This window comes from Catharus ustulatus, chromosome 2 (assembly GCF_009819885.2).
Source record: "Catharus ustulatus isolate bCatUst1 chromosome 2, bCatUst1.pri.v2, whole genome shotgun sequence".
Lineage (NCBI taxonomy): Eukaryota > Metazoa > Chordata > Aves > Passeriformes > Turdidae > Catharus > Catharus ustulatus.
In genome coordinates, this window is record NC_046222.1 from 114,415,264 (window position 1) to 114,441,804 (window position 26,541).

General features: G+C 34.0%; 1 protein-coding gene across 9 annotated transcripts in view; it reads right to left on the reverse strand.

Annotated features, from left to right (window-relative positions):
• Positions 1–26,541, reverse strand: part of DMD (dystrophin) — a 1,072,200-nt gene that overhangs the window by 602,747 nt on the left and 442,912 nt on the right. For 7 of the 9 annotated variants that reach the window (XM_033051053.2, XM_033051056.2, XM_033051052.2 and 4 more), the window contains 8 exons: positions 23,615–23,785; positions 14,675–14,854; positions 12,651–12,779; positions 10,862–11,032; positions 7,272–7,394; positions 5,626–5,763; positions 3,611–3,763; positions 2,484–2,666 (listed from right to left, as the gene is read on the reverse strand). In XM_033051053.2, the coding sequence (XP_032906944.1) occupies positions 2,484–2,666; positions 3,611–3,763; positions 5,626–5,763; positions 7,272–7,394; positions 10,862–11,032; positions 12,651–12,779; positions 14,675–14,854; positions 23,615–23,785 (1,248 nt within the window). The remainder of the gene's footprint in view (positions 1–2,483; positions 2,667–3,610; positions 3,764–5,625; positions 5,764–7,271; positions 7,395–10,861; positions 11,033–12,650; positions 12,780–14,674; positions 14,855–23,614; positions 23,786–26,541) is intronic. The other 2 variants (XM_033051058.2, XM_033051059.2) reach the window with 2 other exon arrangements.

Consider the following 26,541-nt stretch of genomic DNA (forward strand, 5'->3'; position numbering starts at 1 on the left):
TTTCACACTTTGATATCAAAAATATATTGGCTCCCACAAAGATAAGAAATTCAAATCTCTCATTAAGCAACATAATTAAAGGTTTTCTTCAGTGCAGTCTAGCTATATTTATTCAATGAAGCATAATGAATTTCAAGATACCCAGTAAAACTAAGCCCTCTCTGATTTATAATAACATCTTTCAGTTGTTAAATAACATCATAAATTATAAATAAAAAATGCAGCAGTTTTATATTTTTTTTACTTTAAAGAAAAAATCAATTATGTATTTTTATTGTATGGCTTTATTCAGTTGTTGGTTAACATAGAAAAATCTCTGTGAAAGTAATTTTTGATGGTATATGCATGTGTTCAAGTGAATAGTTTGAATTTTCATTTTTCTTTTGTATTTAAAAGTCTTGCAAAAACAATTAATGCATCCTCACAACATCCCTGTGAGGTAGGTACTTAAAGCTGTTTAAGAAAAAGAAAACAACCTTGAGAAATTCACGCTGTTTCACTAATCCAGCAAAGTCACAACATTAACAAAAACAAGGCTGTTGCACTTCTAACTCTGATTTGGGTCACGAAAATATACTGCCTTTCTCATGTCTCAGTAATCTCTGTATAAATTCTAGAATATTTCATATGAACATCACATTACGCATTGTCAACAGAGCAAGATATTTTTCATGTAAAATTAAAAGTATACAATAATTGTCCTGTGTACATGTAAATTTCATTGAATGACCTTATTCCCTACAAAAGAGTAAGAAGTAGCCTTCTTGCATGAAGTATTTGATAATATTTAAAAATTTTAAATTTGAAGATTATAAATATAGTGTATACAATTATATATTTTAAGAATAAAAAGATATGTAATGGTTACATGAATTTTAAAAGCTGGTGAGTGTATTCATCTGAACAATTCAAAAACATGCTAATGCATCTACCTTATATATTTGAAAGAAAAATATGCTAAAATAAAGTTTATTGATTTGTTAGTAAAATTTTATAATGGATATATTCATCCCCTGTCAGGGTAGGTGGTGGGTGACATAAAAAGCACAGTGACAGCAGAATGTTTTTATATAAATTGCATGCACAATCTGATTTCTTACTTGATTATCAAAGGAACAAATATATTCATTAATAAAAAGCCAACTCATTTACAAGACAAAGTGAATCTTGCTCTAGCTCCATGTCAATATACACAATTTGCGACTGATTACATCCATCAAGTTTAATATAAACCATAGTAATCTGAATAGTGTAATCAGATGGAACAAGATTTAATAACATACAAACCAAAGTTAATGTTTCTCTGATTGCTTCCATTAACTGCATAACTATCCAAAGTATTAGTTTTACATATACATTATGTAACTTAGTATTAGAAAACTTAAAAATACACAATATGGTACATTATATAGAGGAATATATTTATCAAAAGTTTATACATATTGCTGATTTTTGGAAATTTTTTCCTCTTTTAAAACATAGTTTATCATATATCAATTAAAAAATAACACTTCACATATTTAAATTTTCATTAACCTATCAGTATGTTACCCCTGCAATCTAGGTGCATTTAAAAATAAACAAATATTTTGATGAAACACCCTTTTACCACTAGCACTTTAAGATTACAGAGAGCACATAAAGCAGCAAATTCCTTAAAAGCAAATTTTATCTTTCTTCATATAAAATCAAAAGCCCAGGAGACAATGAGCAGAGCAGTAGGAATTGCAAGAAAAAACTCATGTAAGTGCAAAAGCAACCTCTGATAAACTTCTAAATGGGTAACACTCGATACATATTTTGTTCATAAATCTGGAATACTGACAGTTTATTTCCCTTTTATTTATCCAGTTATTGCAGCATGTATAAACCAGTAAGAATAAATTGTATTTTATATCCAACTAAACAACTCAAAATCAGAAGACATGAAGATGGTTTGTAAAATTATGTTTTCATCCTGTCAAATTTAAAGTTACAATTTCTTACAAAAACTTCTTGAGAGTTCAAGCATTTGAAGAAGAGTATATGTATATATAGAGGCATAATTTTTTTTCCAATCACTTCCTAAAGTGAGTATAACATGTTATGGACAAATAAAAAAACCAATTAAAATTGGCATGGGATGGGTAGTTTGGAAAAGACAACTTTTGTGTTTTACATGTTCAGTGAAAAAAAATAGATGCATGGCAAACTAACATTTTTAAACTGATAAATGTTATGGAAAAATAATGAGGCAACAGAAATAAACACAAATTTTTCATTGCTGAGTTCTTTGTAATTGGCTCATTTAACTTAAGGGCAATTTTAAGACCAAAGCAGATCACTACTGTATCAGAGTATATAAAGCTTCCCCCAGTTGCAGACAATAGGGCTTTCCTTATTAATATCTGAAGAGTTGACACTGACCCTGATGCTCTCATTGTTAGTAGGATGCTGTTAGTAGTAGCAGTTGCAAACATATGGGTTTGCCAGTAACAACTCACAATTTGTGCATAGTTGAGTCTTCGAAACTGAGCAAATTTGCTCTCAAAATCTTGCCAGCGCTTGCTGAGCTGTATCAGGGTTGGCTCCACTGCTTTGGCAGCCCCATCCTTAGACAAGCGTTCAGCCTGCCTGTGCACCGCATTCAGATCTTCCTTCTTCTTCTCCAATTCTCCACCAATCTCCTAGTGAGCAAAACCAATACAGGGCCCAGGACAGTTAGCTAACTAGATCAATCAACTTAAAATTAGCAAAATACTTCCGTCAGAAAATCCATTTCCATTTTATTGTCACAAGTAAGATTTACAGCTTATTTTCATATTATTCATATCTTATTTTACATTTAAACAAAAAAAAAATAACTGAAATTGAAGAACCTTCTTGGAGATGGGCTGTAGAGATCCTAAGAGCTACTACACTCTGAAACTGTCAGCAGAGGCCAGCAGTTTCCGTGTTCAGATTCTTGCTAGTACACTGTGATGGGCAGTTGGAGAAATTATTTTCTCAGTAAGGGTCAGCATATTCAGGACAAATAGTGTTCGAACAGCTTACAAATATACTATTAGACTCTTTCATTACTAGTTAACTCCTATTTTACTCTGTGGGAAACTCAACAGAGAATGAAGCAAAGAAAGACGATGTAAAATAAACCAGGAAAAACCTTTGACAGTATGTAAATAAATCTATAGAGTTTGACAGTGACATATGAATATGTTCTGATGAAAATGAATGTGCTAACATGAGATAGAGGTCATCCATATATTGGAAAGTCATTTGTTCATCTGGAACAAAGATACATAAAATCAATTACAATTTTTACTAGAAAACATTTGATTCTTCTTAATACATTGCACACTTTCTGTATTATTGACAAAACATTATATTTAGTGTGTTTCAAATTATTTATATATAATTCTGTATAAGAAACAAATACAAAATACAGTACAACATAGAAATGTCACTTTGAGCACAGATAATTAGGGTTTGTTTTACTATAAATAGAAATTAAAAATTGAACTTATCATATTCTGTAGCTATAAGATAGGATTGTTTGTTGCATTTGTTGTCTGTTCAATGGACAAATTATCACTTGAAAAGATCTATCATTGCCAACCCAAAACAACATTACCTTTAGCTTCTGCTCATCTTTGTGGTCTGGCAGACCGGCTAACTTTTTCTCAATGTCATCCAGCCAAGTCATTAGGTCATCAGCCTGCCTCTTGTACTGATACCACTGATGAGAAATCTCTAAAGCCTTTTTTCTTCTTTGAGCTCTCAAGTCCTGTTTACAGTGCAGACATTATTAGAATATGAATTAAAGGTTTATAAAATACGAACTGGCATGTGTGCACACTGAAGGGAAAAAAGTATACAAAGCTGCTATATTTTTAATTAAATGTGGATATTTAAAGCAAGTGTACAAGTGAACATATTTACATCAGTTTTACAATTCTTTTTTCTTTTGTTTGAAAGGAGGTTACCTATTTCAGTGTTGTTCATATGCTGAATAAACCACTGAGACAGTCACCAATAGTCAGAGAAGTTAAGACTCTTACATAAATGTCAATATTTTATATAAAACACTTCTGCTCAGAATACTTACTGGACAGATGGAAACACAGCCCACTTAGTATCTAGCCAAAAGTGGTACTTCTGTATTTTGTGGACTCCTGTGAATTTCTGTCTGCATGAAAACTCTGTAGCTACTCAAATGAAAATCACTGCAATGCAGAAATGTTTGCAAAGACAGGTTTCCTTTATCTAAATTAAATACCATACACATAACAAATATCTTGTGTTTATAACTCCGCTTTATAAAGGATTAAAACTTCTCTTACCAGGAAGGTATAAATGTATAAACATGTTTTTTCCCTTGGAAATGTTATTAATAGACATTTGCTTTACCTGCTTAACTTTATTCGTGCAGAATTCAGAAAATATTTCAATCACTATAATTTCTTATTAGGAAGAAAATTTAAAAATTACTGGTAAATTTTATATAAAAATACTCAGATTAATTTGCCTCAGACTTTCTTGAATTTTTTCACCAGGGTGAATGCCTTAACTGAGTCACCCACAGGAAAATCCATCAATATACCGTAAAAAAACAGGCAGGGAGGATCTGGTCAATAGCACAGTGCAATAAACACTGTTCTTGTTTCTCCAACATAAAATTTATGAATGGCTTCCATTTAGCTTGGAACAGTCAGATACACCTAATAGATTTCAAGTTTCATTTAAATGTGGACAAAACAAGAGTATATTCTATCTATTGTTCTCCTGAATTTGCACAGATCTGCAAAATTGTAAGAATTAGAATGAAATCCAGAGGAAAAGAAAGAGCATGCATAAAAATAGGTAACAATAAAATGTAAACATGCCATGTTTTCCAAATCAAAGATAACTTAATCAAAATTATCCAAAGAAAGAAAAATTCTCCTGTAGTAGCCAGAACCTATAGCTCCAGGTAGGTGACCAAGGGGACTCTCTAAGTTTCTATCTTTCATCACTTTTATTTGCTTTAGAAAGATGACACTTCCAATTATATCTGTTAGCTGGCCCACATGGCATAGAAACACACCATGTGTGTTTCTAGGAACAATATCACACAGTTTTACCACCCAGATTGTGTCAACTCAGAATTTTCATATGCAGCTTTGAGTTTCAGCCTTTTAGGTGCTGTATCTACTGGTGCTACCACCTATCCTATTCTAGAGAGGCTGGAGCCACTCTTCTAACAGGAATGTAGTGAAGGAGAAACAACTTATTCATGGCAAAAAGTGTGTTATTCAACCGAGAATATAAGTTTGAGGGACCTGATTCTAAGATCATGGCTGCTGTTGAAGAAGAAATATAAAAGACACATAATATGCTAAAAAAGGAATCATCAAAGAAATCAGTGTTGTCCAATTGGCAATCCCACAGTTGTAAGGCTGAGGATAACACAGCATTTCTCAAGCTGGAGATTGCAAAATGCATTTTGCAAGGCATCAAGAGAGCTGTATAAGAAAATACATCTATAGCCGAATAGTTTTAAATTACTCATCTCTAAATAGTAATGGCAACTCATTTAACAAAAAAATGCCCTGAAACGAAGAAAAAAAATGGTTTAATAGCATGTGCTTATAACTGTAGCTCCTATACCTTGAGGGCATTATGTTTAGTCCGCAACAGCTGCTGTTTTGTCTTTATTTCCTCACGTTTTTTCTCATCTGTGACTCCCTTTTGAAGCCTGTCGCCCCTTTGCAGCAATTCTTTCACTGTGCTCTCATCCTCTTCACTCTGATTTAAAAAAAAATAATCAACATAATGTGCATTTTAATCTAGTCATCACTTAAGTACTAGTACACTAGGACTAGTAGACTATGCTAAAGTAATCACGTAACAGCTACTTGCAGTTGTATTATAATGATCAAGTATCTTTTACTTGCTTTCTACAGTTTGAGTAGAGGGATAAAAGTAAGACAGCACCTGCAAATCTACAGATTTTTGGTATTAGATTTTATACAGCATCCAGAATAACAGCATAAAAAACATTAGAGGTAAAAACTTGAAATATATTTTACTTTCAAACAAAAGAAATAGATACATGCAAAATATTCTACATCACTGTCAGTAGAGATTGAAATTGCCAGTATGCTGGCAGATCATGCAATTACTGACCGTTCTGTGTATCATCACATTGAGAACCAACTATTGCTACCTGACAGGGCAAACGCTATCACTAAGCATTTTTTATGAAGAAGCTACCTACAAATCTATCAGTCTTGGAAGCTGAATCTATGTTACAGCTTCTGGCAGTGTCTGGAGCCGCTCCAAGCATTTGATGTAAAGAAAGGGAACCAAATATGCTCAGGTAGTGGAAACTGCCACATCAAACTTGATTCACTTTGAATTTACCACTACATGCACGTGGTAAATTCTGTATGCAGCACATAGAGACTCAAATTTTATTTTTCCTGCATAAAAGAAAAAATGTTCTATAAAGATTTGTTCCAGTACTGATATGCAACAAACACCTTTGAAGAATTCCTTAAAAGTAAAATAATACCGAGTCTCTATATTGGTTGTAAACAAATATATATTTGATTTTGCTGAGGACTCAAGAAGAGGGTTCTAAAGATGAATCTCCCTTTTTGTCCAGTCAAAAAATGTCATCTCTCTGAAAATCACTCTGGAGAACACACCACAATTGCAATAGTAGTAAAGCATTGCAGTATTTTACTCCTCTTTTTCCTTTCCCCCCACTCAGCAAATATGAAAAAATGGGTTTATGACTTGCAAAGATAAAACATAAGTAATAAAGCTTGCTACAGGCACAAAACCTATTTACATTAAATGCTATAAGCAGATTTGGGAAGAACAAATTGGCAAGTGGGATTTCTTTTCATGAACATTTATTAATAGTGAATGTATTCTTTCACTACAGTGCCCATTTTGATACATCATTCTGACTTTTCCTGGTCTTCATACTACTAAAAAGATTTTAATATTCATTCCATGTTCTGTTATACTGCTGGTAGTTGTAAGAACCCATAGATAATGTTCCTGGTTTGCTTGGTGTTTCATAAGGGACAAGAAATGTTTTTCCGATAAACTAAAAATTCAGTTAGCACAAAAAAAATTAGTTAGAGCTAATTTGAAACTTTTGATTTTATAATATATTAGCATAGCAAAATTTTGCCCAAGTTATATCTGAAGATCCTAATGCAAATATGGGTTTATGATTTTCACTCAGGTTTTTCATCTCCTTGCTTATTTTGCTCAGACTTCCATTTCAACCAAATTACCATATCTTTATTGAAGTCCTCCTCTTTCAGATTCACTCCCTGCTGAATTTCAACCTCCAGTGGTTCAAGCATTTTTTGTATATCGAAGTCAAATTGCTCCAATTCCTTCAAAGGAATGAAGGGCTAAAATGGAAGAAATACAAAGATTATTTATTTAAAGGACACATTTCACAGTTTTATTAGAAACAGAAATAAAGAGAGATATCTGGGCTATCCCCCCTATTACTAAAACAATGATAGACTTTCCATCATATTGAAAAATACCAATACCATATTCAAAGCATTCAAAGATACAGATAAAGATATAAATTTATGTAGAACTTCCATGTAAGTAAATAAATGAATTTTAAGGTAAGTGAAAATTAAAAAGTAAGAAAAAATATTCTCACATTTGTGTGTAAATCCAAATAAATAGTATTTTTCTAAAAATATAAATGTTTACACTATTTTTAAATACGATATTTCAGAAATTATTCATAGATCAACAAGAAGTCCATTCAGATGAAAAAACCCTACTATTAATAACTGAGAAAATTTTAATGTTAATCTGGTTCAGTTTTGAAACCATTGTCCTCTCATATAGAATAGTAGAAGTGTGAGGTGAATGCTACAAAAAAAAGGATAGAAAATATTTGTGTAAGATATTCCCCAACAGTATTTTGCAACATATTGGAAAAACAAACAAACAAAAAACCCAACAAATGTTCAGCTTTTGTTTCAAAAAGCTTCAGCAAAATTTTAGGATAAAAAAAAAAGTCAACCAAACAAAATAGACTCAATTCCTCCAAAATAAATCACAGTGTAATTATGGAGCTTTAGTTTAGTATTCAGTTTTGAACTCTCCAGCAAGTGCTACTTATCAACAATAATGCACCACCTTTTGTCAATCTGACATGAGTGCCTGTGAATATTTTATGGACAATATATAGTGTATTTAAGTGCATTGCAAATGTTCAACAGAATTTTTTTTCTTCTTTCAAAGCTTTAAACGCAAGAAGAAAGAAAATCTCAGTGGTTCTTGCATAAAGTTTAAACCTAAAGGCAATTAATGTTTTTTGATGTTCTAGAAATGCTTGAATGTGCTCCTGTCTTTCTTGCTAAAGACATAAGCACATTTATCCTAACTAGTTCTCTTTTGCCCTTTCCTCTAGTACAATTAGTTTATTATATGCAAAATTTGGAATGAAGACAGCAACATTAAAATTTAATTGGTTAAAACATGTGAGACTGGATGTCAAATGAAATCTGTTCTCAGATGACCTGCAAGATTCAGTGTAAAATAATCTTAATTGTATCTGGTTGACTATTTTAACAACAGAAATTTTGCACATTTAAAAACATTAATGAAAATATAATAATGCACAGTATTTATAGAGAATAAGACTGTGCTCACAAATTTTCATTAAGAGGCTCAGAATTACACTCATCATGCACTTCAGCTGAGTTAGAAATAATAGAAAACTACACAGTAATTTCTTCTAAAATGCTCTGAAGGATATTTTCTAAATCTCATTAAAAGACAAACCAACTAATAAAATTGGAATATAAAATTCATAGCCTCTGAAAAAGGCTAAAAACAATAACAAAGAGGAAGGTGGAAGGAAAAATACTAAATGAATTCCAGTACTTGAATGATGCTCAAAGACTACTTGAAAATGTTAAGTCTTATTTCTATATACTATGAACATTTTGTTAATTCGGAACATGACAATTATGTACTATTATTCACTGACTTAATGAATCATTTCTTATTTACTTCACTGTTTTACTGATTATTGCTAGTATTTGAAAAAATACATAGCTAATTTGAAGAAACTTCAAAATTATTGAAAATAGGTTATGAGAGCTTTCAATTCTCTTGAATTTATGTTTTAATCTTGCACAGAGTGAATAATTTTACCTAAGGGTGAGGGGGGGTGGGGAAAGAAAAAAAAAAACCACTTAGGAAGCATATCACCCCATAATAATAATAATTTTCCAGCTCATGAAGCTGAAATCATAAGGAAAGCACATTTACCTACATTACACATGTAGACAAAATAAAGTACCCAGTAATTTGGTCCTTTATCCAAATGAATATAACAAGTCAGTGGAATAGTCAGTAATTCAGACCAGTTTTTACCTTTCTATCTGATGCAGTACTTATATTAGTAAGTATCCTTTGTGAATCATGTTCTACTTGTGCATTTTCCAAGGTCCTGGGAAAGATCCCCTAAATTCTAATTAACCATTAAAATTTGTGTGCTGTAGTAATTCCTCTCATCTTGCTGGGCACTTCTTCTCTATATCTTAGTGTGGTTCTGCCAATTCCAGCCCACCTTGCCTTCAGAAATGGAAGAAAACCTGAGAGAGAAGGCTGCAGGTGGAAGACATTTGCAGGCTGTGTTCTGAAGACTCTTCATCTTGATAAGAATCTTTTGTCCCTTCTTTTAATGAGCCCACAATACCCAGTGCAAACACTGAACCCCCAATAAGCCACCTACAGCCAGTCTCATTTTTCCCTACGACCAAGCAATAATCTCAGAATCCCACCAAAGGCTGCATTCAGCTCTGGAAGTTTATAATAACATGGAAACCCAGAGTAAAACTGAGATGGAAATCCAGACTGCAGATAGCAGGTGTTCAGAGCAAAAACATCAGACAACACAGTTCTTACAAAGATATACTCAGTCTACAGTTTGTTCATGTGTAAGAAGCTGGAATGGCTGAAATACTGCTGATGACCATCAGGAAAGAAATTGTGACCTTTATTCAGAAGACATTATTTTGCTTCACAAATGAAACCTAAGTAAAGCCAAATATCCACAAAGACATGCTGTTTAGGCAGGATATTGAGCTCTGCACAGATCTCAACAAACCATGGAAATCATGTCTCTGCTTATGCTTTCTGCTAAGTTTATTTCCTGCTTTGCTGTGGATCCTCTGTGCATTTATTTCCAGTGTCAGTACAGTGACCAGCAATAAGAGCTTAATCAAGAGCTGTGCATTCCCACTATCCCATATACCAACCTGCATGGCTGCCTCCTTTAATCTGCTGAATAGCTCTTCAGAATAAAGGCAGCAAATACAATGGAGAAAGTAGGTGGCTTATGTCCTTCCTCATTCCAATTCAGAAGGCACAAATTGGCTAAAAATTTCCTAATCCACACTGAATTCAGACTTAAGAGGTAAGCTGGTTGTACAGATGAGTAGCTGAAGTTAAACTGGCAAAATCTCTACCTATATATTGCTACCTCCAGCACTGGTGAATCCCAGACTCATTAGCTCTCAAAACTCAACTTATATCAACTTTGTGAAGTTAGTGACTTAGCAATTCTCAGATGATCATTTTTTGTAAGTTCATAACATAATCATTGTTGCATTCAAATAAAGTCAGTGAATACTTTTAATAGTGAAACAGTGAGAAAAGACCTTAATGCCAAAACCCCCAAATGTTCACACTTAATAAAAAATAAATCCTTAGGCTCCATATTGTTTTTATTTAAAAGTTTAGTATTTGGAGGAACTGTAGCCCGCTGTGCAGTTGCGATTTTGCACCTTACACAAACACCATTTCTTATGCATCTCCTTATGGAAGCAAGTCCTCCTACCTTCACACTCTTAATTCTCTGTGATATAGCTGCAAACCGCTGGTTGAGCTCTGAGAGTTTAGGCTCTACTACTTTCCTGCAGTGATCCCCACGGTTTGTCATCAAGTCTGTGGCCTGGTCACGCACAGAGTCCACCTTGGGGTGAATGTCATTCAGCTCAGCCTTTAAGCGCTACAGTCCGTGAGCAAGAGACAGGGCTTGAAGTTAGTAATAAATGCAAAGAGAGAGAAAGAGAGAGAGAGAGAAAGTGTGCAAAGGAATAGGGAGCAAAACCACAAAGCAAATTCAGATAATTATGCATGAGTGTGTAAATCCAGTAGAAATACCTTAGGTGGCATTCCCACTCATAGCCCTCAAATTGATGGCAGGAATGTATCTACATGTCTGTTTTAATATCTCCTAGAGGAAATTAATGGTGATCATTATTTCTAGGCAGATTCTTATCTGCAATAATATTGCAACATATTTCAGGGTGCACTAAATTATTCTATGTTTCTAAAGCTAGGAAGACCTGCTAGTTAATGTATGAACTGGATGTATAGTTGTTGATTTCATTACTGCTCAGGGCCATAGTTCAGACAAGTAAAAATTACCAAATTAAAAAAAAAAAAAGTTCTTATTTTTTCTATAAATCGGTCACAAATTTAAAAAATAAAAACAAAAAAACCCCAAACAAATAAACAAACAAACAAACAAACAAAACCCCAAACCACAAAAACCCAAGAGGGCAAAAGCCTTTATCCTCTGCAATATTAATCGTAACAGTAGAACCCAGTACATGCAGTGGCAAAAAATATATAGCAAGGCATTTGGGAATCAGAAATACAGTTGGGCATTAAGAAATAAATTTTAGCGTCTGCAGGAAATGCCTTTGCGCAATGCAAACATATATACAGGTATTGATAATTTTACTTTGTATCTGATGGTGGAAAAACTGTTTATTCATCTACAAATGCCAGTCTCATAATCCTCTGAGATCAAAAATCCATTGATTTATGCTCTGCCCTGGAATTTGTAAAATTTTGCTCTAGTAAATAGCATCATTATGTTAGTGTCAGCAATACAATTCTGACTTTGATTTGTAAACCCTTATTTGCAAACTCAGATATTATGTGCTGACCATGGAGTTCAACAAAAAGTAAAATTTCACATTGACTTCAAAAGAAGTAGTTAAGTCCCTATAGATAATTTGATGTTGTTCTTAAAGAAGGTATTTAAAATGAAATATTTTAACATACACATCCATATTACAGGTTGATTTTTCATCAGTTGGTCAAATGATACAATTGGTCAACTATAACCTTCTGTTCAATACACTAACCCTGATTCTACAGCTAGTTCACAAAACAATATTCTTGTCTGTGTTGCTGATCTGGCCTCAATGTAAGCAATCATATGACAGAAATATCATATATAGGGGAAAAGTATCACAGAAAAACATAAATACAATTAAAAATTAAGGGGACAGGAAAAAAAAGATTTTGTTCAAACAAAATAAATCCTTGTGTTAAAGGAGTATTTTCCAGCAGACATATGTTTAATAAGCTGCTGTTCTACTCACCAGGAGGTTCCCAAGAATTATAATAACAATTTGGTTTTATTTCTGAAGAGATTTAATTTTGGTAATACAGATCAAATTTATTAAGTAATCTACAAGCTGCCAGAGGGTAGCTTTATCACAGAAAAAAAGAATTTTAATCAATTTGTGATACCTTTTGAAATATGCTAGTTTTGACACAGTCCTTTTTAGAATACAATTAATGCTTTCCAGAAAATCACATTTTTTTACCTTAAGAATTTCCTCTTTTTGCTGGGGTTTTTGTTTGTCAGATTCATCCAACAGTATTTCAGCACGATACATCCAAGTAGTGACATTAGCTACATTCTGATCAAAAGCCTCCATGTGCTTTTGATATTCCTGTATGTGGAAAAGGTAAATACTGCATGCAAAAAATGTAATCAGAACTGAAATAACAGCTGTAGTTATGTCAATTGTGGCAAACATGCACGCATTATGACACTATGAAAACTTGTTTATTTTACACAGTAACTTCTTGTTTTGTGAACGATTGAAACTGCTATTTGTTTGCTTCACTTTATATGTTAGGTTTCTTTTAAAAGGCATTCTAGGAGAGAGAGAGAAGGTTCCAAAGTGACAGGCAGCAGGATGATGAAATCACAGCAAGATGCAGGTGTTGGCAGCTCAGTGAGGCTGCTGAGAGGAAGAGGAAGCTGTTAGCCAGACCTACTGGAGGTGCAAAGGAGTGTTTCCCAAGAAGAGGGATTCATTCCCAAGGTACAGAATTCATTTTGGAAAGCCAGTAAATTCACTCAGATGGCCACAAAGATGCACTTGCAAAATCACAATCAAGACTGGGAGCTTTGCATCTAAAACTCTTATGGGTGCTCCATCTAACTTCTCTGCTTTGAGACTTGGCTTTTTAAAAGCTATTCTAGTTGATATTCTGATAAATCATAATTTCTCTGCTTCATTTGTCTTTGTCTTTTTGGGTATGCTCACTAGAATGTGGCCTATGCATATCTCACACAATACATATGCAGACCACACACCCAAAAATGAAAGGCATTACTAGATCTTTTGGCCCCCAAATGGACCTACCTCTTTATTTTACACCATTCTAAAATTGGTAAAAAAACCCTCAACTACCTCTCTTAAACCTTTTTATAATGTATTTTAGCAAATATTAACCACAGAATCCAAAACAGAGAAAGAGAGGATGTACAGGAATACATAACTATATCAACTTGTAAACTCCATGATATGCTTTTGATAATCAGTTCCACATTAAATCTGTGTACCTACATACATGATTCTGAATGGAAAGCTTAAATTTTCCTGATACTTTCACTTGGATACTGTACTCAGCTGAGGAAGCCCTGTACTGATGCTGTATATTTATTGCCTAAGTATTTGTAATGCAGCCATATAGACTCTAGTGGAGCTCCAACACATTGAGCCCTGAAAAGTCATGACAAAGGCCAACACACCCTTAAAAAATCACTTCTGTTTCTCTGGGGTGAAACTGTATTCCCTTAACTGTATTAAGACCCTTCTGTAGTTAAGGGCTCAAGCTGTCACATCTTCATGACTGAGGTGGGGAAAAGGCTCCTTAATCTGTATGAAATGTGTATTAGGGATTTTACTGTCTACTAGGCTTAATCTGGTCCCTTTAAGGAATTATCCTCATCTAAACATGCCCTATAAAACTATCCAAAGGAGGATTATGAAGTTCTGAAATACCAAATTATAGTCTTTCAGCACATAAAGTGTGTACCCTGAGAAGAGCTCATGATTTAGTTGCCTCTGAAACGAATCAAATTCACACACACCAGAACTACTCTCTGGGCAAACCAACTTGCAAGTGGAAACTTGTTTCCCAATTGTATTGTTCCAAACAGAAATGCTAATGCAACCAGAAGTAGCTGATGTTGTTGGTAGCAATACTAAGACTTTCTCAATTTATTTGACTATTTTTTTCACTTGACTACTGAAGTAGTCTCTGTCCTTGAAACTGCATTTCATTTATTAGGAAGAAACCCCAAATAAAAAAAAAAAAAAGCAAGAACTATTGAGACAGGACTGCAAACTGCTAACAATCAAGATTCTACTCGGTAATCAATCAGATTCTCAAAACATACACAATGTACTAAACAACAGCCAATCTGATTGTCTGTGTACCTGTGTGTTCAATAAGCACAGTCCAAGGCACCAGAAAAAGCACTTCTGTAAAGCTGGGCATGTACAACTGGAAACCAACATTTCCTCTGTGTGAAGAAATGCATTTTCCTTACCAGGAGGAGATTGAACCATTCCTCAGCACGTGAAGTTACCGCTTTCCAGTTGCTGTTCAGCAGGCTGAGTTTATCGTCCACGAGACTTTCCTTTCCTTTCATCACTGCCTTCAAGTTCTCTCCTAAGTCACTGATGCTCTTAAGCTGGACCTGGCGCTTCTCAATCTCCTTCCGTGTTGCCTACGTGAGCAGAAGAAATAAAATTTCTGGGAATTAAAAATTATCCACACTAAGAACATGAAATATTAAATTAGGCAGCCAGTTTATACTCAAAACACACAATCTTGCTTCCTATAGGAAGGGAAGGCATTCTGTGAAGAGCAGCAAATACAAAGCAGATTGTTTCTCTTGAGCTCTGATAAAATTGTATACATTCTTCATCTTCTTGCAATAGCTTAATTAAAAAAAAAAGTGAATTATCTTTCATTTCAGTGTTCAAAATAATTTTAATACTTAATTATTAAAAATGAATCCACATTTTATAATATTTATAAAGAGATATTTAAAGCTACTTTTCATATAATAAAATTAGTTATCAAATAGCATATAAAGATTACAAATAGCATATAAAGATTACATAATAAATGGGACAATAATACAGCATTATAATGACATCTAAAGACAGAAAACTCCATCAGAAATAGCCTGGTTAATACTTTATTACTTTAATAGTTTTCGATGCAATCTTTTTCAGAAGAAATCATGTTATTTTCTTCCGTTAAACTTGTTTCCTAGTTGTAGAAATGCATATTTTCATTACATTCACTTGGGATTTCATTCTGCAAACCAAAACAGTAAAATAAGCTATTGCCCATAGCATTTCTAAGCTTGAATGACTACAACACATATGCAGAGCTATAAAGTTAGATTTCCAGCATCTCATCCCACTGTTACATTACCTTATAGATCTGATATGTAAGGTTGCATAATTTACTCATTATTCATGGCTTAATATTCACTGCAACATGCAAGAAGTCTAACAAAAGGAACAAATCCCAACATATTTAGATGATATGTGAAAAAGCAGGTGTTTAAATACTAAACAGTGAGATGACACAGTGCAAAGTACAGCAGTCTTGCTGAATACTGAAGGAGAGGCACAAACTCCTTACACCTAATTTCACATATAACCAGTTTTATGAGAGAAATTTATCTGAGATCCTTGGCACCTGATAGCAATGATCCAGGCATATAAATCTCTGCTTATAAAATAAAACTGCAAGCACAAACTAAGTGTTCCAAGATAAACACAAACACAACTTAGTAGAAAAGGAAGAAGCACTAGTCTCCAGAGACACAGATTTCTCACAGAAACTTGAATATAGTAAAAAAAAAAAAATCCCACTTCAAACAAATGGCAAACACAACACTTCCATCTCAGGATGAATGCTGTTGTGCAGTAGAACCCCACCTTTATGACCTTCACACTATCACATCTTGCATGGTCACAGATCACTATAATGTTGTTGATAATATACTGATAGTGAAAGTAGAATGTGTTGTTTTTTTTTTTTCAATGGAGAGAGTATAAAATTCTTTTTGGTAAAATAGAACTTTAATAGTACCTTCATCTTATTTGGTGTGTAATGCCTAAAGCAGCAGCTCACTTCCTATGCTTAACAGAATACAGGATCTCATTTTCAATGTTATTTCAGAAAAAAGTTCTTACACTTGTATTTCATGTAGCATGAGAAATTTTCCACATTCTATCAATTTTCTAAAATACAGAGGATATGTAATAGATCCAAGGCATGATTGATGCAAATTATTAACTATATACTATATAATTATGGAATTTGAAAAGAAGAGTTTGAAATTTCATCAGGTCCTTGTCAGATTAAAGGAAAAACATGCCCTCTTCTAGTACTATTTTATCAGTTTCACAGCAGGTGCGAAGTGTCATCATGAAAAAAGAATAACACAAAGGATATAATTTACCTTCAATTGAGGATGGAAAATTTTGAACAGATTTATTTATTTTTCTAAACTATTTATGTACTTTCATTTGGAAAAGACTCTCTGAAGTGTATTTACCAAGCATTGTGGTTTCTTTTATATTTTACATCTATGAAAATATTGACCAATCTTGGGCTATATAAATAAATACTGATACCAACTAGTAAACAGATGGATCAATTAAATGTGTATTAAACAAATCTGCTACCTAAAAACTAGATGTGTAATTCCCTATGTGTAAGAAATTAGTTATTCCCTTCAAAGTAAAGAAATAATGTAAACTAAAGACTAGATGCACCTCTGGGCAATATGGATTTTTAACTCCCCCATGTAATTGCAAATTAGGGACGTGAACCAAGGAAATCACACTCATTGTCTTAAAAAATCATTGTGGCCTTCAACACAACATTGAAGTGACAAAATTGTTGTCCTCAATACTTTAAATCCCCATTATTACAAGTCCTTATGTATAAAATACTGGACCCACTGTATACAGATGAAAAACTAGCAGGGTCTGTAAAGTCAGTGAGATTCCACATTGCATTATCAGCAATGACTTCCTCTTGTAGGTTATGATGTGCACCACATAAACTTTCTTTCACAAATTCAATAAGACATTTTTGGTTTGTTTTTAAAGGCATGTCTGCATTATATTCCTAAAAAAATTCCCATTTTTCTTTCCAGTATTATCAGAAAGTGATAGCCTACACGTGCTTTTTCCACTGCAATATGACAGCACTGATAAATTTCTGTAAGAAAAAAACTCAAAAGTACTGCTATTAATTCAACAACATTATATAAAACAAAAAAAGAATGTGTCATGATGCCAGGATTTAACTAAGATTATTTCCATAAAACTCCAGGAGTGGTTTTTAAATTCTCCTAATTTTTAAAGAGCAAATTCTTCACAGCCTTTCTGGAGTTCAGCTCCCTTCTGGTTGGCATAACATGAAATTGCATTCCAGCTGTGCAGTTTATTTGAAAATGTATAAAAAGTTGTAGAATTTAAACTACAGAATTAATAGAATTAGTTTTTCAAGTTAAGAATGACATTTAAAACATCTAGCACCTTAAAAAAACCCCTCAAACCCCCTAACACCACCACATGATATACAATATAAAACAATTACAAATAAAGTGGTGAAACTCTTCCCAAAAGGACTAGGCAATGTATACAATTTAATTCTGTGTGCTTATCAGGGTGAAAATATGTAACATTAAAAAAAATGCAGAAATTTAGGAGTTGTGAAGAAGTTATTTCCCTGATAGAATCATGGCATCTTAGGGAAACAAAAACATGTAAACAAAAGATTGAACTAGACATCCTAACACCGAGTACTCACTCACAGTTGTGAAAATTTATCTGCAATGTTGGACAATTCCAAAACAGAGTATAATCATCCTGCTGTTTATCATTCTAGTGAAGCAATTTCATTCTTTTTTTTTTCCCCCCCTTAAGACTACTATATTTATCTATAAAACAAAATCTTATTGAAGTATGTATTACCTGCTGGAAGAGAAAGGCTCCATAAATACTTTCAGGAAAAATATCTCCAATAAAATATATATAAAAATTATACAGATTATATTAGGGAGACATATATATATAGTCAGGATCATATCTGTTGGCAGATACAAGAGTTAATTAAGATGATGTGAATCTCTCCCCATTCAAATTTCAGTTATTCATTTAGACTGAATTCTGAAGTGCCTCTTTGGAAGCAGCTCCTGTACTTCCACTTTTCTCAGTACCAGTTATGGCTATTTGGTACAAAATAACACAATAGAAATTCTCTGACTCAAAAAATTAATTTGTGCTTCACTGACTGGAATGTTTTCTTTGCTTTTTAAGGAACTGTTATTCTTTTCTCACTCGTGGTCATAACAAAAATGTTGGTAGCCTGTTTTCATCAAAACTGGGGGATTACACCACCATGGACCTCCCAGGACTCGAACATTTCTGAGAGAAATGGCATCCAGGTTCCTGGCACCCAGGAAATTAAAGCAATCAGACAGACCCTGGTGCAACTCTGCATGCAGAGCATGTCTCAGATGATTAGTTTCTAATCCCCTTTCCAGAAACATCAGAATGAGGAGAGGGAGAATCTGAGCTTCCCTTGCACCAGTTTCATCCATCAAAATCTCAGGAAAGAGCCAGAGTACAAAATAGAAGTTCTGTTTAAAAAACAACTTTGGATGGGTTGAAATCTGTGCAGAAGGCAAATCATGCTGCAGTGTGTAAAGTCATAAGGATGAGCCTTGCTGGGAATTTATAAGTGGTTTGTAGCTTCATGCAATGATATTTTACTTACTTTACATATGGATCCATAGGATGACAGGATGAATCATGTTAGAACAAATAATTGCAGTTCCCTGTGCAGGTATTTACACTTCGAGTGGTGTTCAGAGTTCTGTCCCTGATTCCACTGCACTGTGACAAACTCAGCCTTTCAGTTTGCTAAAATATACTTACAGGGGTTTTTGTTACAGCTTTTTCGGTTTGGATTTTTACTTGATAATTTTGCTATACTATGATGGTTTGTGCACACCCCTCTCATCACCAAACACCAACTAGGAATTAATTATGTTTGAAAAGAGAAATAGAAATGGGGTTTCTGGAGCTCTTTGTGTTGCTTTTGAAAAAACAACAACAATATTAATATTGGCATTATTATAAATATAATTATTATTATTACTGTTTTGGTTGGTTGGATTGGTTTTCTGAAGATGTGGTAAAAAGGACTTTTGAGTTATATTTTATAATGATAAAACTACCATGCATCAAGATCAACTAATGATTTTTTTTTCAAATAAACCATAATTGTAAGTAAATGCAGAAGATATTATATTTAGCCATGATGGTAATTAACATATGTAGATTAAAAACACACAAAAAAAAAGAATAAATGAAGAAAAGTTCTGTGTGCCATTGCACTGCCTGTGTGCAGTGGATTACTTGAAAATACTCTTTGCAATTTGAATCTTTCTAAAAGAAATTAGGTGGCTCAGCTCTCACAGGTGGGATTGCAGAATTAATCAGAAGCTGACATTATGGTCTTCTCAGTGGTTGATTATACATATTTATTTGTTTATTTACAGTACACTTTTTATTTTTATTGCATTTTGGCCAGTTACTATGACTCAGTTGACACAATTTACAGTTTGTCTACTTTTATGGATATTACTGACAGGAAATATGTTGCTAAATGTAATTCTAAGTACTTCAAGTCAACTTTATACTCACTGGTATTACACACTGTTAAAAAATCAGATTAAAGCATTGGCAGAGTCATACTGCTGATAGTAGGGAGTGATACAGAATTTTCCTGGTAATACCATCTGCCATTTCCTTTTTAAGAACATGGTTTCCTGGCAATCTAATTCTTATCAGTCCAGTTCCTGATTAAAAGACAAATAAACCCTGCAGTTGTTAATGTACTCAGTGATAAATATGTTCACTAAATCAGACTTCTAATTATAAATGGATTTCTAATATACAATGTTTAATGCCTATCTTTCCACCCGCATGTAATTTTTCTTATCTATTATAACAGAGCTGAATTCAAATAGAAAGATTTAACTTGTCTCTACTGAGCAGAAAGGCAGGATTTATAGTCTTCAGTATATTGCCCATCTCATTTCACATAAATCAACCAAGTTTTTGTTCCATTTCTTGAAAAATTCTACACAGGAACAAATAACACATTTCCCTTGATGTTCAGATTAATGCTATCTTTCATTAGCTTCATTTCCTATTCAAGATGGACATTCCTTTTTACTTCTAGGTGTTTATACCTTGAAGACAACATTCAAATGTATGGTTTCTTTTATTGTCAACTCTATAATTATCTTCATAATCCTCTGAGCTCCTTTCACTTTTAAGAAGCCCTGGGTGCTGAAAATGAATTAGAAATAAGTGCACTAATAAATAAACGGCTTCCTTGTCCTGTAAAGAAAAAAGATTATTAGCCCTCTGCTTAGATATATTGACAGCAGCACACATCCAATTTTCAGTTCATTTGCACTATTGAATTCTCCTCTCTCCCTCTCCATTTTCCATCTTAGTTTTTCTGCAGACTTTTGTCACAATGGGAATCTGCTGGGCTTAATTCATCTCCCAGTGCATTTCATTAGATTGGTTACTGTCTTTGGCAGCCTACTTACCCAGGAAGTCCAAAGCCCAAAGCTGTGACATTAATCAGGTACTGTGAGGCTCTGGTTCTGGGGACTAAATTATTGATGTACAATTTTGTGTGGTGCCTCAATGAAATCCACCTAGGAGTATCAACATCATATTTATTTATGAAGTCCCCACAAGAATTTTAAAGTGTCCAAGATGAAATGCAGCACTGTCTCCTAGTGGGAGCAGATTCTTTAGGAAAAAGCATAATCCACATAATTTCTGCAAATATTTACACTTGTAAGTCTAGTATTTGCCACATATCCACCTGATGGATTGTTCCACATTAAAAGTGTGTTTATATATATGTGAATATTTGTTTATATTTATAAAAGGCAATCTTAAAATAGAATTTTGAAAGCCACTCAATACATACATATTTTGCCAGGAGCCAGCTGCTCTCACATAAAATTGTTTGTTTGTTCTTTTTTTAGTGATGAACTGACTGAAGGGGAAGAGTTGAGGTAATAAATGAATTTAGATTGTAGTCAAGGCTTTGGGTAGTATTTGAAGCCAAAATACCCTTTTTACCAGCTTTTCCTTCAAACCTTTATGTATCAATTTCCTGTGAGAATTCACAATACTCAACGACACTCTTTAAGATTAGAATTGGAGTGGTTCCTGTCTGATATATTATTTTCATGTTAATAGTTCTTATTTTAATTAGCCTTGTTACCTTTTCTGGTTGCCTTCAGATAAAAATATGTTGTACTTGTAGCAAGCTTAAGACATAACAAAGGCTTCCCACTGTGCAGCTGCACTAATCATCAGGTTTTATGTCCTAATTATGCAATTCCGAAGCATTAAGGTTCATATGTAACAATAAAATGATATTAAGGACAAATCTTTCCCTTTAAATACCTGAAAAGCTACATACATCTGGATTGACATAAACATGAAGTGCATGTTTCTGTTTCAGTAGAACTTTACTGTGTATTCACCACTGAATATTATTTTGAGCCAGGTGTGCCCAGGGGCCAGGAAGGCCAATGGCACCTGGCCTGGATCAGCAATGGTGTGGCAGCAGGACCAGGGCAGGGATTGTCCCCTGTACTCGGCACTGGTGAGGCCACACCTCAAATCCTGTGTCCAGTTTTGGGCACCTCACTACAAGAGAGGCACTGAGGGGTTGGAGCAAGTCCAGAGAAGGGAAACAGAGCTGGGGAAGGGTCTGGAGAATCAGTCGTGAGGAGCTGCTGAGGGAGCTGGGGGTATTCAAACAGGTTAAACACTGGAATGGGATGGCCAGGGAAGTGGCAGAGACACTTTCCCTGGAAGTGTTGCAGAAACAACTGGACAAGGCACTTGGTGGTGTGCCATGGTGGTATTCAGCCAAAGGTGGAACTCCAGGATCTTGGCCTTTTCCAGCCACCATGATTCCATGATCAAAATATCAGTCAAAAAAAGTGAGAGGAACAGCATAAAACTGCAATTTTACTGCATTTACTCCAAGAAAACCAGCAAATGAAAATGAGAAAACATCAGGCAACTATAGGAGAGAACAATGGGGGTTGCAGGGATTTAGATTTTGATTTGAAATTGAAAACTGCAGTAGTCAAAGCAGTAATTGTAATTTAGTAAGAGAGAAAACTGGTATTTTTGGATATCACTTTTAAAATACTGTCATTCTTAGAGACTGATGACCAAAAAAAAGAAAGAACCGCAAACCTAAAAAGAGATGTGTGGACTTTTTTTAAAAATTACTTTTATTATTGTTATTCTAGTATTGTCATTACTTTGTGAATTCTAAATGCATTTTAAAGCACTTTTCTCACTTTATCAAGCTGAGAAACTTGAAAGGGTTAGTTAAAAAGAAAAAAAAACAACCCACAAAACAAATGTTACTTGAGTGCCTTGAATTCACTGCCATTAAAAAAATTAGGAAGATTGTTTGTGTATAATTCATGACTATTTCTATAATGCATAGTGAAACTAGTAAAATGCTTAGAGGATTTCTTCCATTAAACACAGCAGAAGTAGCTTTTGGGTTTTTTATTTGCACAAACCACCAATATTGTTTAAGAGGACTTTTGTTGTTTTTGAAATTGTATAGAAAACACTTGTTCAAAGTGCTGCTGGCTGCACACAGTTATTTGAAATTTTGAAGCTTCTGATAATGTTCAGCATAGTGTGCTCTAATAATGATGACTTGGTTTGTTTATGTCCTCATCTAGTTTGGATTTCATGTGCAGAAAATGAAATAGATTAGCTAGTGTTGAATGATAACATGCTAAGTTTTAACATCACACAGAAATACTCTGTTTTACACAAACGTCTTGCATTCCTCAGTTTCTGAGGAAAGTTTTGATTTGCATTTTAACCTGAAAGATGAGTTCAAGGTGAAGTCTCATGGATGTAGGAAGCCCCCAGAATGCAAAGGAATGAGCTAGAAATGTAAGAGTAACAAAACAAATATCCTGGCTGCTATCTGAACATGTATAATATATAGTGTTTTGGCATCTTTAATCTTTCATCTACTATTTAATACCTTTCTAACCATGAGTAGAATGGTGTAAGAGATCTCTATATGGATACTGGGTGGTTGATTTATAGTACTCTAAAAAATTAAATTCTAACTTAAAATTCATCTCAGTGAAGATTATTGCAATGTGAAGGTGAATTGTGCTATTGATCTCTGCAGAGACAAGTGGTTTAAACTTTTCTGAGCGTTAATGCCAAGGTGAGATAACGGCAAAACATTAGCAAAGTTCCACTAACTAAAATGCCAAAAATTTTAATTGTTTTTCTTTATCACAAAAGAAATCTATTTTTCTGTAATATCCACATGTGTGTTACGTTGTTACCTTGCCCCAGGCAATTTCAGCATCCAAATTGCTCGGCATCCCCTGCGCAGCCGATCTCTTTGTCAGCTCCGCGTCTGTCGCTGCGAGCCACTCTGTCAGAGCATTGATCTCCTTCCGTAGTTTCCGGGACAGTTTCAAGCATTTCTCTAATTCCTGCTTTTTTTCTGTCACCTACAGGAAAGAAAACTTGTGGTTATTAACCCTTCAGTGAAACAGGTCTGATGGTTTTTATATAACATTCTCTGTAGGCCACTTTTCTGTACAAACTAGTCTTAGGATTCTACAATGAAGTTGCACTTTTAGTATAGGTATGTCTTGATTTGTTCTCTCAGTGTCAGTAATTTTGCTGCTAGAATGTAAACACCTAGAAGAAAATTATGTCCATAAAGATGCATTGAGTTTGAACTAGTAACAGAGCTTCAAAAGCCTCCTCCTCTGTTTTGAAGTCATGTATAGCAAATTGATTTGGAACAACTGAACTAGCTGGCCTTCCCTGAGACATAAAATAGATATCAAAACCTTTCACAGGGCACATTTTAATATAGGTGGCCATTTAGGAACTGGGATTCTTCAAGGCTTTTTTCCTAAGCAAATAAGTTACATTAAAAAAAAAGAAATACCAGTCAAAGAAAGCCTCAAATCTTGAAACACAAAATAAAGCAGCAGATTAAACTTTAAGCAGATTAAACTTTAAGGTTTAATTTTCTGAATGTTTTGGATGTGAAGTACTAGGGATGACCTCTGCTTTAGTTGTAAAGTTCTTTTAAGCTTTTAAGTATTTATGTTGCCTTGACTGTCTCACACTGAGTTTTGAAAGAACAGGGCAAATAAAATCTTTCTTGCAAGCCCATGAGACTCTTCCTGGAGAGAAAGAAAAGAGTAAATTAAGAGATCTTAGATGGGAAACCACACTACAATAGACATTAGGTAACTGATAGCAGAAAATACAAATTAATAAATTATGGTATGATGAAGTTTAAGAAAAAAAAAAATCACAGAAGGAGAACTAAAAGTGTTCCATAGATCACTAATATTTAAAAGAAATTCCTAATTAGCTTGAATGTCAAATAGTAATAAAGTTAAGATTGTAGCTACTGATTTGTCCTTAAGTATTTTTAAATAGAAAAAACTTTCTATGATGTAGAAAACTGGTATCCACATCTACTAAAACTATTTTGTACTGTGCCACTAAGAACGAGTAGTGGCACAATGATCAAATGGATACACAGATTGACTGCCAAGGAGAATTCGAGGTTTTAAAATGTAATAGGATGTTACAAGGTTAGGTACATGGCTTTTGCTATTCCTGAGCAAGGAGATGAGATTTGCCTAGGGAATAAGCTATAAAGTGTTCCTGATAATTTATTATCACTCTGTAGAGGCTTACTACTGAAATCTCATAACATTTTTCACTGAATATGCTTTATGTGCTTTCTTGCATGCCAAATTTATTAAATGAGACCACAGAACTTACAGTCAGGCCAGGAGGTAAATCCCTGGGAAGGACCATAAAACTCAGCTTTTTAGAGCTCCATTCACACATGGAGCCAGGTTTTCCACCTCTTCTGAAGAGTGTAATAGCAATTGTAAATAAAATTACTTAGCAGCAATACAACGCAAAGTGCACTACCCTGGGCTTGATTGCCTGTTTAAGAATTTTAAACACCTGATATATTATAAAAGGAAGTTACTGATCCTTGTCAAAACACAGAGTGAGTATTTGCGTTCTTATATACATCTCTAGCATGTGTTTATTATATAAATAATACAACAATATCTCCATATACATTGCATATATCCAGAGGTTACTGATTAATCAGTTTGTTAGTACTTCAAATGTAAAGATGTATTTTCTACAAAAAAGTAGGAAACAGTGCCCTCTAAAGGCCTTTTGGGTCAGAAAGTGTGTTTGAGAGTTACCTGAACCTTTTGAAACAGTACCTACAAAATCACACAAGTGAATTTTTCCTTGAAGATGTGTTTTTTTCCCTCAGACTGAACACTGAAGTCCTGAGACTTACTATTAATCATAAATAATGCTAGTTTTCTCTTAAACAGTCTTTTTTCTCAATGCAATCCATTAGTGCTGATAATGGCTATTCAATTCTTTAATTTCTATATATCTAGGCTTCTGTGACTTTCTCTTAAGCTGTTAATTACCAGGCTGTGTAAAAGTAAATGTGAGAAATTGCATCTAGGGCAGCAGAGCTAAGCCCAGCACTGCACATTTTTGAGACACATCAATATGCAATATGGCTCACTTGAAGTCACTAATGGCTCCCTAATGGCACACTTTTATCCCTTCATTAGATAAGAGAGGTTTCTTAAATGATGGCACCTGTTTGCTGTTAAGTTAACCATAATGCAGGAATAAATGCCACAGTTCTTTCTAAAATAATGGAGAGCTCAAACATATTATCCAATCCCAAATGACAGCTATCCACACCTACTGAAGCACACTCCAGTTTTCCTGACACTCAAAAGATAGATGTCTCTTAATACCTTTACTTTGTAGAAAGAGAGAACTGTTTTAATTCAGATTCCGTAATGAGTATTATCTCTGTCAAAAGTTACATAACTCTTACTGTTTTATCATAATGTAGTCACCAGGGCTTGATACTCATTATCTGTTTAAGCCACATATTGGCTCTCAGTATTACCATGGGCTCATTTTCCTAGCTATTAATAACTTATTATTGGAATAATTTATAATTTAAAAAAAGTAAGAATTAGCTTCCTGTCCTGTTTTGTGTTTTTCAGGTTTATAAATTTTAGGAATAGACAAGTATTATCTGTCTTTCACAATTTTCAGTCATCCAGTCACAGCACCAAATTCACTCTAATCCTAGAGTTTTCAGAAGTTCTTTGAATAGTTCTAATGAGGGCAATAGAAAAAAACAAGAGTAATGAAGGATATTTGCTAACTG